This window comes from Hibiscus syriacus, unplaced genomic scaffold (assembly GCF_006381635.1).
Source record: "Hibiscus syriacus cultivar Baekdansim isolate YM2019G1 unplaced genomic scaffold, ASM638163v2 tig00000329_pilon, whole genome shotgun sequence".
NCBI lineage: Eukaryota > Viridiplantae > Streptophyta > Magnoliopsida > Malvales > Malvaceae > Hibiscus > Hibiscus syriacus.
Genome location: NW_024061782.1, coordinates 2890778 through 2905203, shown reverse-complemented (window position 1 = coordinate 2905203; position 14426 = coordinate 2890778). Strand labels below are relative to the sequence as shown.

The 14426-nt window shown below is 34.4% G+C and overlaps 2 protein-coding genes across 2 annotated transcripts; one reads left to right on the top strand and one right to left on the bottom strand.

Moving 5' to 3' along the window:
* Positions 1-5735: 5735 nt before the first annotated feature.
* On the bottom strand, positions 5736-8766 carry LOC120167147 (ruvB-like 2). Its single transcript, XM_039176270.1, has 2 exons — positions 7892-8766; positions 5736-6661 (listed from the first exon to the last, which is right to left on the bottom strand). The coding sequence occupies exons 1-2, from the start codon at positions 8638-8640 to the stop codon at positions 6007-6009; spliced, it is 1404 nt and encodes a 467-aa protein (XP_039032201.1). The 5' UTR covers positions 8641-8766; the 3' UTR covers positions 5736-6006.
* Positions 8767-11225: 2459 nt separating this feature from the next.
* On the top strand, positions 11226-13807 carry LOC120174051. The gene is made up of 3 exons (XM_039181056.1): positions 11226-11909; positions 12347-12534; positions 12975-13807. Exons 1-3 carry the CDS (start codon positions 11342-11344, stop codon positions 13659-13661), a joined length of 1443 nt encoding a protein of 480 aa, XP_039036987.1. The 5' UTR covers positions 11226-11341; the 3' UTR covers positions 13662-13807.
* Positions 13808-14426: the final 619 nt, after the last annotated feature.

Below are 14426 nucleotides of genomic sequence, written 5' to 3'. Positions count from 1 at the left end.
TGATTCAAACCTGTCGAGCCATACTGCTAGAGACTACGAATTCTCTACATTCATTCTATTTAGTAACATCGAGATTTCAAAACACATTAGGACAACATTTCCAGTATCTCTCATCGACGAAAAACCCTTAAGGCCTTTTTCATGCATTTATCTTGCAAGGTTTGAGATGGAGACAAAATTTCTACACCAACACACAAGGCAATTTTCTAGTACTCGTAATTTATCTTCATCAACCACCCCTTCTATCGAGGATAGGTAACTCTTCTTGTCAACTACTTCTCTATCCTTCCGCTGAAAGGATGTATTAGTTCTTCTCCAGAAGGATTGCCTGGGCTTATATTTTGCCATCGAAACTCCAATCTTGCGTCCAAAAATGAAAGAGTCGTCCATCCTAACAATTGTTTTCTTAGCTTCTTCAAATGTAGCAAATCTGATAAATCCAAAATGAATCCCCCGTATAGATTTTTTAGAAGGGGTGAAAGCATCAATCACCTTTCCATGGATGCAAAAAAGAGAGCTAAGCTTTTTCCAATGAAGGTTCTTAGGAATATTTTCAACAAATAACGTATAACATCCAGCCCTAATTCCCTTTTTTATTGGTATATATTTTTCCTTCCCCCATGAACTAATATCCTTCCTCTAGTATTATTTTTGGTTCCAGCCCAAAACTCGTTGAAATGATTGCTCATATCTCACAAATCAACTTAAAATCAAAGATTAGAAAACATATTTAGACTTAACCTTTTTAGTACTGTCGGACTAACGAAGTTGAAACCTCCTGGAACTAAAAAGTGGGATTTTGTAGAACTTCCAACAGGTTATGGTCGGAATCCTCCAGAGACAGCAGTAATAAAATCGGTGCTGAAAATGGTTATCTACGTGCCCTTACGCGCTGGCACGTGAAGAAGAGACTGTACTTTGTGGCGGCGCGTGAACTCTACGCGCTGGGCGAATGGTGACCGAGATTTCCAGATCGGCCGATCGTCGAACGGTGTTGTAATACCCTAAATTTTGACCAGTGACTAAAATATAAGTTTAGAAAGTTTAGTGGCTAAAGTATAAACTTTGAAAAGTGTAGAGACCAAAATTGTAATTTTTAAAAGTTATATATTTTAGCCTATAAATGAATAGTTTGTATTAAAATAGATATTTTAGTAGGAAATCAGATTTTGGTACGAGAATTGTGTTAAAAGCTATAAAACAGTAAAGTTCGGTATTGAAATAGAATATTCGGATCGAATTGAAATTTTACAAAAATTTGAAGGATGTTATAAAATGGTATGAAATATTATTTTAATAGTTAAGATCTGAGAAATTTGGCTCAGAAATGTACAATTTTTCAGATTTGACCGAAATAGTGGAATTTAGTGACTAAAATGCAATTTTTGAAAATTGCATGACAAATTTTGTAAGTCAAAGTCAAATTGGTTCATCCTTGACATTGGAAGATGATAAGGTTTATGTGGCTTTGTATTAATATAAATATAAAGTTCATTAAGGATAAATTAGGAAAGATATTTTAATTTTAAGGGTAAATTGGTAATTTAGCATTTAATGAATTAAAAATTCATTAAATTATAATGAATTAAAAATTCATTAAATTATAATGAAAGATGAATAATTATTGAGGATATTTCTTCATCTTCAGCTGAAAGGTTGTGGGTTTCTCTCAAAGTTGAGAAAAAAAATTTCTTTTCCCATTTTTAAAGCTATTTTCTTGAGAATTAGACTTCGGTGTATTTAGGAAAAATGTTCTACGTTCAACTCGATACGTTTTGACATGAATATCACTAGGGTTTATGTTCAAGTTCATCTTGAGTTGATGAAGGGGATGTTGATTTCTTGTGTTTTAGGGGTTATGAAGAGTTAAGTGATTTTAAAGAATTGGGTGTAAGAATTGATGAAGAACCTAAGGATGAAGTTAAAGAAAACAATTTAGATTTTGAATCTGGCAGTGAGTTTGGAAATTCACCCGAAATTATATAAAACTTATTTGGAGGTTATTTTATATTTTGTGTTCTTATATAAATCTAGTTTTGTTTAAAACAAACGGGGATCAATTTCAAGGTATACACAAAAAGATATGAATTTTTAACCGATGAAAGGTCAAAAAACGGGGCAGCAGTTTCTGCACAAAACAGATTCTGTTGGTCAACTTTGAAAATTCACCATAAATTGTAAAGAATGAATTAGAAGAATTTCTTTATATGGATAGATTTTTATGCGAGTCTAGTTTTCCACAGAAGAAACGAAATTAAATTCCAGTGTGTATATCAATACAGAATACTGATTCTTTAAAGGTAGTGTGAGTTGTATGAATATGGAAATTTTAGAATTTAAGTGGAAATGGATTAGAAGTTGAAGAGTAATGTTTAAATGTTTGAATATATTTTTGGATGCTTGGAATTGAAGTTAAATTGTAAGAGATCATTTTGAATAAATTGGAAATGTTGAGAAGAATTCTAAAAGAATTCATTTTAATGGTTAGATGGTGGAATTCGAAAGGTTCCAAAACTTTGGGGACTTGTTTGCATGTTCTCGAATGAAGAAGTATTATTTTAGTAAATTATTGAATTCTGGAAAATTTATTGGTATGCTGAATTTTGAATTAAATATTGTGTTGAGGTGGAATTACAAATTTATTTAAGTTTGGTGGTTGAAAATCGAAAGTTAGGAAAGTTTGAGTTGAAATTATAAATGTTTGAAATGTTGAGATATTGATTTGAGCATTTTATTAAAGTGTTGGAATTTTTATATTTGATGTGCAATGATTTTAATGGTGAAGGACCATTTTGTATAAGTTGGAAAAGTTGGTGCCAAAATAAAAAAAAGAATTACAAAGTGTTAAAGTATTTGGTGGTGAATAGGTTTCAAGTATGATTATGGAATTTATTTTGGAAATGTATTTATGTTAGTAAAATACTAACATATGTATCGAAATGAATTTATGATATTGTACAGATCGTGATTGACTTTGTGATCAAAGCAACTAAAATATAAAAAGGACTGAATTGGAGCACAGTGAAGCAAAATCTTTTGGAATTATAAAGTGTCAAGGTGAGTGCAATACATACATGATATTGTACATAGATGTTTTATACATCATGTACATAGATGTTTTATACATCATCAGGAAGACTTGTGATAAGTCTACCATGTTTTATCAGCATGAAATTTTGACATGAATGTTATTTTGGGTATGAATTGCCCTAATGTTGTTTCATGGTTATACGTTGCCATAGATATTTTAATTTATGACTAGATGTCCAAGTATGTTATTGAGGTTCAGTGGTATTAATGGCATGCCATAGAGTCTAGCAGCTGTGAAAATTTATGTAGTACTAATGTGAATAGTGAAGACACATAGTACAAGTTAGGTGGGCAAGACCCGACCTCAGCACTATGGTGTAATTTATTAGGTGAGAATGGCTCGACCTTAGCGTTATTACGCAATTTTTGACTCCTATACCGGGTTTCTCATAGATTAATAAATTGGGTTATAGTTATTGATTTAATGATTATATTTATAACATGTCATGTTGATTTTGGCAGGTAAGAAAATCTTTTGGTATTTGATGATGACATTTAAATTTTATGCATGAAAAGATTGTTTATTATTTTTAAATTGTCTCACTAATTATATACTTAGCGTGTGATGATTTTCACGCGTAGGTAAACATCAGGAGTATAAGTAAGGAGTATTGAGCAACCTCAAGCATCGAGGAGTATAATACAATATCAGTAAGACATCCTTTGATGTAATTCTGACTTATTTAGTGGCATGTACTTATAAATGTTCTAGTTGATGTGTTAATTATTTTGGAAATAGTTGTGATGGCTAAACTAAATTGTTTTACTTTATTTCATCATGGATGATATTATTTAGTATTACTTTTATAAATAGACGTATTTGATATTTAAATATTATAAAAAATTATGTGATTTATTATTTTATATTTTCTATTATAATTAAAAAAAATTTAAGCCACTTTTGAATTAGGAAATGTTTTAAGTAAATCATGTGACATCTATAACTTGTATTGGTATAAGTATATGGGTCGTAGGTGTTACAGGTGTACCTCTTGGTGTCGGCGGTATCGAGAGAACGGTCTCCAAAAGTCCCCGGCGAAAATGAAGAAACGACCTTCAACGGTAGATCTGCGTCGTTTGAAGGATTTTTTTCGCAAAACTATGTCCGAAAGTAGAATTACAGTGACGAGATGAACTTTCCTGAGGAAAACGACGGCGAAAGATAGTTGGAGTATGGCGACGGTCGGCGGTCAACGATGATTAGCGTCAACGGACGACGGAACACACACCTGAGAACTAATGGAATCCCCAAAAACTCTTAACCTTCTAATCAGAAGTGGGAGCTTCTCTCTCTAACTCATTTTTTATAATTTACCTACAATAATGATGGCTCCCTCCGAATGAACGATTTTATAGATTTTTATCAATAATAAATTTTAAATTGTAGTTAATCAAAGTTTGAAAAAATTGGCTCAAAGAGTAGATAATGGATAAATTTCATGGGAACAGATGGAGCAGTATGATTTCTATGAGATAGAGGCATGCATGGTGATGAGTTGATGGTTGTAACATGTTTTGATATTATTTAGTGTACTTTTACGTGGAGTTTGATGTCTTTTAAATACAATTTCATGATCAAAATATGTGCTTTTGGGGCACAAATGTCTATACTTGTTTGTAGGGTATGAACTGGTGGACTGACTTTAAATATATTGAACTAAATCATGAGAAATGGTAATAAAAGGGTAAACTATACCATTGACCATCAAACTATATAGCCTTTTTACTTTTGTCACCGATCTTTTAATTTTATCAATCAGACCACTTAACTATTTAAATAATGTCAATCAAGCCACTAACCATTAATTTTGGACGAAATACTGATGTGACAGTTAATAAAATTAGTGTAATTATACATTTCATCTTTAATACTATACATTCTATCAATTTGGTCCTAAATTTAATTTAATTCAATAAATTTAATCCACCAATTAGATGGTTACATGTGTCACTATTAGATTAAATGTTTTTTCTATAATTTATATTTATTTAATTTATATATTTATCTTTTAACCAGACGGTGACATATGTAAACTCTATCACAAACGTTAACTTGGCGCAGTGATATGGCACACACTTATCTCTTCCCAGTGACCCAAGTTCAATTCCTCCCATTCTCTTTGTTGTTCTACCCTTTATTTGATGTTTGATTTTCTTTCACCAGATGATTTAAACTAAGAATTGTATTTAATCTTACTACATCAGAGCAATATTTGCCATTTAAAGATAAGTTATAATCATTATAATATCTATCATAAATGAATAAGATAAAATCACTCTAATTTCTTTGAAGTTAAATTAAAATATCTCTTTAAAAGATCATATTTGAGTAAATAATAGATACATCTCTTGATAGGTGTTTACAAACTTAAAGCTCACAAAAAAAAAGTACATGTACTTGATAAAAAAGAAAACAAATTGAACCTTATGCCAGGTTGAGCACCTAATTGAGAAAAATATATCAAATTTGAATTTACTAAAATGTACAGCTAACCTTATTTTAATAAATAAATAATATTTGACATGGCATGGAAATTTGTTACATCTGCTTATTACTCTTTGGAATACAAACTAGAACGATTTGATTGTGTTTAAAAATATATGTGACGATACATGGTAGCTAGACATCTTCCTTAAAAACATTTCTAACCTGATAATTGGAACTGTTTCCGAGTGACAGAGATTTGACACCGCTAAAGAAAACCCAAAACTTGGATCAAGAGTACAATTTCATTAACAGAAACTATCACGGAATCAAGACTTGGTAACAAACTACAATACAAATTCGTAGTTACACCGTTGAACTGACAGAATAACACTATTAAGTTTGATCCAGTACACATTGCAGTAACGCCATCGGATGCCGTATCTGAAGGCATAATCTCGAAAATTCTTCAACCATACCTGAATAAACGGTCAGTCGTGCATAGCATCGGCATTAGCATTCCCAGAATCAACCATTGATGCTTCATTGAACATGTATTCTTTCTGATACTCCATCAAGTACTGTGTTGATCTCCTTACATCCAGAAACAGGCTGTAAACACGAGTGATGTCCTGCACTTCGACGGCCATTCCCTTCCGCTTCTGGCAATTCAACGCGGACGCTGTGATCAGATTGATAGCATATCTCAAGGATGTTTCATGCCCGATTTTGGTCAACAGTTGTTTTGCATCTTCTGACATCTCTACATCTTCCTCTTGGCACCTGATTTCTAGAATCTTGCGAATTTCATCCTCAGAATAAGGTTGTGTAGTGATGATTAGTAGCCGATCAAGAAGATCGATTGGAATTCCATGCGGGGATTTGTAGTTTGTGCCACGGATTGAAGTTATTCCTCTGTTCGTAGCAACTACTAGTATCGGGGCCATCTCATTCTCAAGAGCACGGTTCAGGAAAGAAAAGCACTCGATATCAAGCATGTGCACCTCATCAATAAAGAGAACACCAGGCACAATTTCTGCCTTTCCTTCCTCTCTCCACTCTGCCACCTTTGTGTCAATTTGTTCCCTCACCTCAGCTCGGATTTCACCAGTATCCCCAGAGAAAAGAGCAAGAAAACCCTGTGTTCTGAACTTGAGAACATGATGAAACAGGAGAATGATAACTACGAATAGATGAATCTCTATTGCAAAACGACATAAAACATTTAAAGTCTATTATTCTGAAAGGCAGAATTGCACCAGATATACATACATTGTGCTCAGCACGATGTTCTCTAGGGATCAATTTCATATTAGCGAGATACATTTGAACAAGTTATGATGTTCATACCAAACAAATGCCATGCACCAATTCTTCCCTAATAATCACAAAATAATAGTATAACCACATTTGCTTTAACATGACAAAACATATGTAGGGATGGTATAAAGAATGCTAAACATAGTTGAGTTCATAAATACAGGGAGAGCAACCATAAAGAAGAATTATCAACTTATGAGCTGATTGATTTTAACCTTCTTCATCAATACACAGCTCGTAACTTGCAGAATCCAAATTCTGAAGAAGAATCATCACTAGTTAGGAATAAATATGTAAACCAAATGTACCTAACAGGCCATTTCTACCTAAATGTTATATACTTTGAGTTTTCTCTTTCATCCAAACATACTTTTAGTTCATCTATTTATGGTTTACTTTAGATAAAACAATTCATAACTGCTCTAAGGCTTTGCTTGGAATGATGGGAATTTTGTAAAATTCATACCACTTTCTTACAGATTAACAAATTTTCACATGCGCTAGCTAATTTCCATCACGAGTACCAAGCAAAGCCTGACCCATAGTACTAAATTGTGGCCGCCAGCGCATGGTAACATTTTTTAATGTCACCATGACAACGTAATCGAATCCACAATATATTGATATGAAGTAAGTACAATATAGTATATACAATAGAGTATATATTCAAAGATAACTCTCATAATACTTTCGAAAGGTCACTCACTAACATCTATGATGCTCGAACTCGGGTACTCGAAGAATAACAATAATTCCTTTTCCCACGGATGTCACTTTCTCGTGCTCGAATCCGCAATTTAAAATCATTATTATTTTAAGTAACCACATCCGCAATTTAAAAGCATATTTATTTTAAGTAACCACGTCCGCAATTTAAAAGCATAGTTATTTTAAGTAACCGCATCCGTAATTTAAAAGCATAGTTATTTTAAGGAAACAAATCACGTCGTAACAATTGAGAAAAACAATAAAAACAAAGAAAAAGTTAAGAAAGCAACAAAGCGGCAAATCTGGAGAAGAGCATATTTTATTTGTTAAAACCAAGCTCGAACTTACCTGCTGTTAATCACATCGATCTCATGAAGGGTAACACAATGGACGACTTCTTTCCTCTTCTGCAACTCTCCATCTGGACATTGAACGAACTTTGTTTGCGGCCCAATTGCGTCGTAATCCCTCGACCTCGAAAATGACCTTCCAAGCTTCGTTATTTTCCCTGAAGCTTTATCGATAGCTATCACATCCCCACTCTGCACTTTCTCTTTCCCTAATGCCTCGATCATCTTCGCCCCCAAATCATAAACGGTCTCCATATCCGTCGTTTTAAGAGTCAATTTCCCAGTTTTTGAAGCCGCCCCAGAAACTGCCGGACGGTCTATTTGGATTTCAACGACTTCTCCTTCGATCACTTCGGTTTCTTCCTTGATTCTTACGCCAATAGACTTTCGAAACGCTTGCATTAAAGCTTCTGTTTTCGACATTTCCAGAGAGAAGATTTCACTGCCAGAGAGCATAGAGAAAGGGGTTTCGAGGCCAAGGGACTTTGCGATGCCCATGGCGATGGCAGTTTTGCCCGTTCCAGGTTGGCCAGCTAACAAGATAGCTCGCCCAGAGATTTTACCGTCTTTGATCATTTGGAGTATGACACCGGCGGCTTTACGAGCTTGTTCCTGGCCCACCATCCCTTCCGAGACTCCACGGGGCTCCAGAGAGGAGTCGAGGCCGAGGCCCCGTATGTGGGAGTGAGCCCCAATTCGTTCGATTCGGGTCAGGTCCCGGCTCTCGGAGAGTTTCAGCTCCGCCATTGCAAGAGTGAGGACGGGGAAGGTAGGGTTTAGGGTTTTGCGTGAGACTGGCTGTGTTTTTTCCGAAGGTAAGGCTGAGAATAACGGAGACGTCCAAGCTGTCAGGAATTCTTCTTTTGGGTTAAGGATTTGTGTAGTGTTTGGGCCTTTGGCCATTGAGTTCGTCAGCCTATTAAAAGAAGCCGAAGTCGGCTTCGTTACCTAATTTCAATTTACACTAATCTACCAGCCTATTAAAACTCCTCATTTTATTCATACAAATACACACAGTAATTTCAAGGTAGTGCATGGATTGAATCGGGTCTGATTTTTTTTTTCATATCAACTCTTGTCCGAAATACTAATTATCTTACTCTAACTTGATTAGTCTTGAGAATTTATTTTAAAATTTGAAATGAAGGCTCAAGTATTATTTTATTCGGTTTGATCTTATTTAAACTTTTTCTTTTTCTCTCTTTCATGGAAGAAGTAGCCTAGAGACTAATCATTGAAACTCTTCTTGTCATCATAGGCTAGACAATGAATATCAATGTTCAATTCTATGTATGTCTGAGAAAATTCCCATTTCCTCCGCCTCAATATACATATCTTTGCCTACTTTTTAATAAGCATATTTTAGAGACTCGCTTCAAAGTTCGAAGATGCACAAGAAGAGTGCACAATCATCCAAAAGGTCACAAATGTTACATTTAGTTTTAGATAATCTCTTTCTAGAGTTTTTTAAAGTTTATTAGGTCTCTAACCCACACAAAACTTGATAGTCTTCGAGTGAGAGATGTCTTTATTGACCAAAAATTGGCCGATAAATATATATGACAGTTGTTTAAATTCCCTCCTAATTGTCGTTAGTAGTAAGTTGTACTAATTCTTGCCTCCCATTCGTAAATTAGTCGAGAAGGCTTTTACATTTCAACTTATCAGAAGCCCCTATAATATCTACATAGTTAATTGTACTAGGACATGGGCTAATGAGGGTCACTAATCCATCATAGATTTCCTTGGACAATTTAAAGCGAAGTGTAGGAAGTTGTTGGTGCGTGGGACATACGCGGACTTTGCTCTTCCGTAGCCCAATTTTTTTTCTAAAATTATTTGAAGTTAGAAGATCATCAATCTATCTTTGCATGATTTTTATTTGTTTCGTCTGTTCTTAATTTTTTAGGTCAACATATTAAAACACACACTTAATATTGTCCCTCCTTTGATCATGTTTTAAGAAAGTAAACTTTATCCTATGAATTATTAAGACAAGTGGAGGCATGCTCTTGTTAGTTAATCTCCACGACATTTGAGGTATTTTTTATTTTTTTTTCTATTGTTATTCCTCTTCTTTTTTTCATTTGGAGGTCAATAACTCTTGAAGAGTTCTTTTAGATTAACTATTGTCATTGTTGGTTTTGTTATTGTTACTGTAATTGGGCCACTTGTCGCTTAACATGCTTGAAACTGTGTATGTAAACTTCGGAATTCGTTTTGTAAGTTGTGATAAGCCTCATAGTACATTAGTTTATACATGAATCGTTGTTGCTAGTAAAAAAATCGTGCACATTAAAGGAATTTTGAAAAGAGGATGAGACGTTGTATTGGCTATCTTGCTGTTAAGGGTTCATCTCAAAAGTTGTTTTTTGTCAATGGCAATACACGGTCATCGTATTAATTGTTGATGAAAAAACAAGATTTGTTTTGTGATTCTCCTATTAATTTGAGCAATGAGCAACAAACGATAATTAGTGGAATAGAGATGAGCTATAGAAGATGATCGATGGAGAATGAGAGAGAGAGAGATTCTCTTTATCTTGAATAGTAATTTATGTGTTTTTGTCAGGGTAAGATTAATGATAGCTATTTGTAGAATCCTAGGACAAATAGACATGATTGTCATTATATTTAATTAGTAAATCACATGAATTTATCAATAATTTCATGTCAAGAGGTATAATTAACTGGATAATATAAAAATCTGAGTTGTAAAAAAATTTAAGAAATAAATGAGAGCGACAATATGAGTTAGGGAAGAGGTGAGGATGTGTAACAAGCTTTAAACTTTTAAGTCGTACGAGCTTAAGCAGCTAGAGTTTGCCCCAAATCTGAAAAGAAATAGATGGGAAATCAATAGGGGCTGGGCTTGGGCCTTTAGATAGTATAAATTATCTTTTTGACCCAAAATATAAAACTGAACTTGGGTTTTGAGTGCAATTACAAGGGGCTTTTTTGACCCAATACGGCAGGCCAGGAAAAAAATTAAGGAAATAGAACACTTTGACTTTTAATTTGGGATTTACGGTATTTGTTATCGTACTTAGAACTTGTCATTTCGAATTGATGAGTTTTAATAAAAAAAACTTTTTTTTTTAAATTTTTACACTCAATGTGAGAAAAATTAATTAAAAAATATATTTTATTAGAATTCGTCATCTTAAAATAATGAGTTCGAATAAAAAAATATTATTAACAAATTCATCACCTTACGTGACCAGTTTATTAAATACTGTAGTAAATAACGTCCCAATTAAAAGTGAAGTGTCCTATTTCCCTAATTTTTTTTCTCTCTGCCCTATTGGGCCAAAACAAAACCATTTCAGGGAGAGTTTTGTTTGCCACTAGTATGTCTTCTGCTTATCCTTTTTAACACTCTTCCAACTCTGCAGATTGAACTCTAAAACTTTGAGCAGAAGAAAAGGGAAAGGGAAGAAAGACAATAATGTCGTGGTTAGCTAGATCCGTTGCTAACTCACTGAAACTCGACGAAGATTATGATGACTATACAAAAGTTGCATCGAGTCCGAGAACCGCACCCGACCCTAATCCAGATCAATCTTCGCCTGATCCCAACACTCCACGTGGCGTTAAAGAAGACATCTCCGAGCTCACCAAAACCGTAACGCGCCAATTCTGGGGCGTTGCCTCTTTCCTGGCCCCGCCGCCTCCGGCGTCATCGAACCTACCGCTCGATCAGACTAAGGAGGAAAACTCGCCCCGGCCGCCGTCCGACGAGGAATTGATTGCGGGAATACGCAGCGATTTATCGGAGATTGGCGGGAGATTCAAGACCGAATTCTCGAAGCTGTCTAAAAATATTGCCGTCTCGGAGTTCACTAAGATCGCTTCGAATTTTCTTCAGTTCGGATCCGAGGAAGAGAGTCTTGAAAGATACGATAACGCAAACGTCGTCGGTTTGACCGAAGAAGTTGTGGCCTTCGCTAGGGATATTGCGATGCATCAAGAAACGTGGCTCCATTTTCCCGTGCCTGTTGATGATGGTTTTGATGGTAATTTACTTTATACTTTACTCAAATTTTCTTTCTAGTTTGGAAATTTCTTCCTGAGAATTGGGATTTCACTCGATTGACTGTCATTACTGACTATTGCTGCGCGTAATGCTGTAATTCTTATGATCCTTTCTGATTTCCATTGAAGGGTCTTCCACTTGCTCTATGCTTTGTAGTTTGTAGTTTCTCAATCAGCTAAAGTTTGTCATCTCTACGAGATTTAGCAGACTTTCATGGCACTAAATAAACATGTTGCAAACATTTGAGAAATTGTCTGAATATTTTGACTTCAAGCTGCACTTGATGGCATATTTTAACGTAAATTTATTTGCCTCAGTATTAGCATAGTTTGCCTTAGTTATACTTAGAATGTTATGGGTGTGAATCTGGCTGATTAAGATCATTCTTGTGTTTTTTTTATTAAAAAAAAAAACCAGATTTTGACATGTCTGATGCACAAGAAGAACATGCTTTAGCCATTGAACGTTTTGCACCAAGATTGGCTGCCCTTAGGATTGAACTTTGCCCGGGTTATATGAGTGAGGGTTGCTTTTGGAAGATTTATTTTATACTTCTACATCCTCGACTCAGTAAACATGATGCAGAACTTTTGTCTACTCCACAGGTAAGCTCATGGATCCTCTTGTTTTCATTGTTGTCAAGGAGTCACTTCAGGAATTTCATTTACCAACTTCTGGGAATGATAATAACACATAATTACAAAAGATGCAAAAAAAATTTCAGTGAAATAGGAAATTAAAAAATCGATTTTTTTAAGCATGTCTTTTTCAGACTTGAATAAAATTTCTCACCCATTCACTCATGAGAAAAATGTGCTAGTATATTTATTTTGTTTAGCGATTCTTATATGCTAGCTGCGCTGACATTTCCTAGCAGTGGCCATCTTTATCTCAACATATTGTTTTGCAGGTCCTCATCCTCGTCATTCTCCTTCTAGTTACATTTTCAACTCTTATACACGCAATTTCCCTCGTGATTCAATTTCCTTCACCCCTGTTCCTCATTCCGTTTTAAAAAATTTAACTGTTAAATGGCCTACATCAGGTAATTGCAGCAAGAGAAATGTTAATGCAAGGGTCACAGTACCAAGAAAAGGTGAAGGTTGTGGAAGATCATTCTGAAAGTGTTACTTCGCAAATGGCGGTTGATTTGCCGTGTGAAGAGTCTCTTTCTGTGCCTTCTTCAACTCAATATGAGGCAGTGCTACTCAAGGCATCTAGAAATGAAGACCATGCTATTGCTATAGCTATTGAAATTGAAACAGAGAAGCATCCAGTTCAGAGTGCTGAGATGCAGGTTGTTGACAAGTCTGTCATTGAGGAAGAGTCAATGAAAGAGATTAAACATCAACACTCTACATCTGGTTCGTCTGGAGTTTCTATTGAGAAATCTGAAGATGATGCCGATGACTGGTTAAAAGAGGAAATTTCAGAGGTAGGTAACCGGAATGCTACCACAATCCCTTTTGGAAATGATGAGGATGTTTCATTCAGTGATCTCGAAGAGGAGGATGTGCCAATAAGTTACAAGAAAGTAACATCTGGTTCTGATTCTTCAACAAAAGAATCAAGAGATTGGGTGCAGCTGGGCAGGAGCTCTACGGACTCCGTTAAAGATGTTAGGTGTGTTGGTGATAAGCATCCTGGCTCTGAGCAGGTAAATGCTCATAACCCTGAAACCAAGGAATCGAATGATTGGCTCGATATAGAAGATATAGAAGAGATCATGTGAGTATAAACCTTTGAGATGATATATGTAAGCTAGATTCTTGTGCTTATAACCTTGTGTGCCAGCCCAATTTAAGGCTCTGGAAACTTTGTTTTGTACATAAACCCTGTTACAATTGGATAATTATATGCTTGTGCGATGTTCATGTGGATTTGTGTTTAATAAATTGTGTAATTGGTGCTTGATCTGAGGGATGCATGCTAAACATTTGAAGCTGTGGGGTGATTGAAGTTGCTACGAATCTTTGTGGAACAATTCATAATGGATTAGAATTGATTGTCAAAATCAATAAAAATATTGTCCTTCATACTTTTTGAGGTTTGTTTGGATAATACATAATAATTACATGTTTAATTACATTAAACATGCAATTACGACTTACTAGAGTAATAATTACATCATCTGGTGTAATTTACGAAGTTTAACTGGATTTACTAATATTAAACAATGAATGAAAACTTAAGTCATTAATTTGTCTCTCAAAAATAAAAAAGTATAATTGAGATTATTCAGTTATGGACTCATTAATTGGAGTCGTTTAATGTTATTATCTCCGTACCATTAAATTCGTTTTTTATTGATTTTTTAAAAGTTAAAATTTTTAAACTTTGACCATAATTATTTTAAAAATTTTAAAAATATATATATAAAAAAATATTTATTAAAAATACTCGATTGAATATTTTTAAAATGTTTTTTCATATTTTTATTAATAATAAATTTTAAATAATAATAAGTTAAAGTTAAAAAAATTGAGGGGGAAACTAT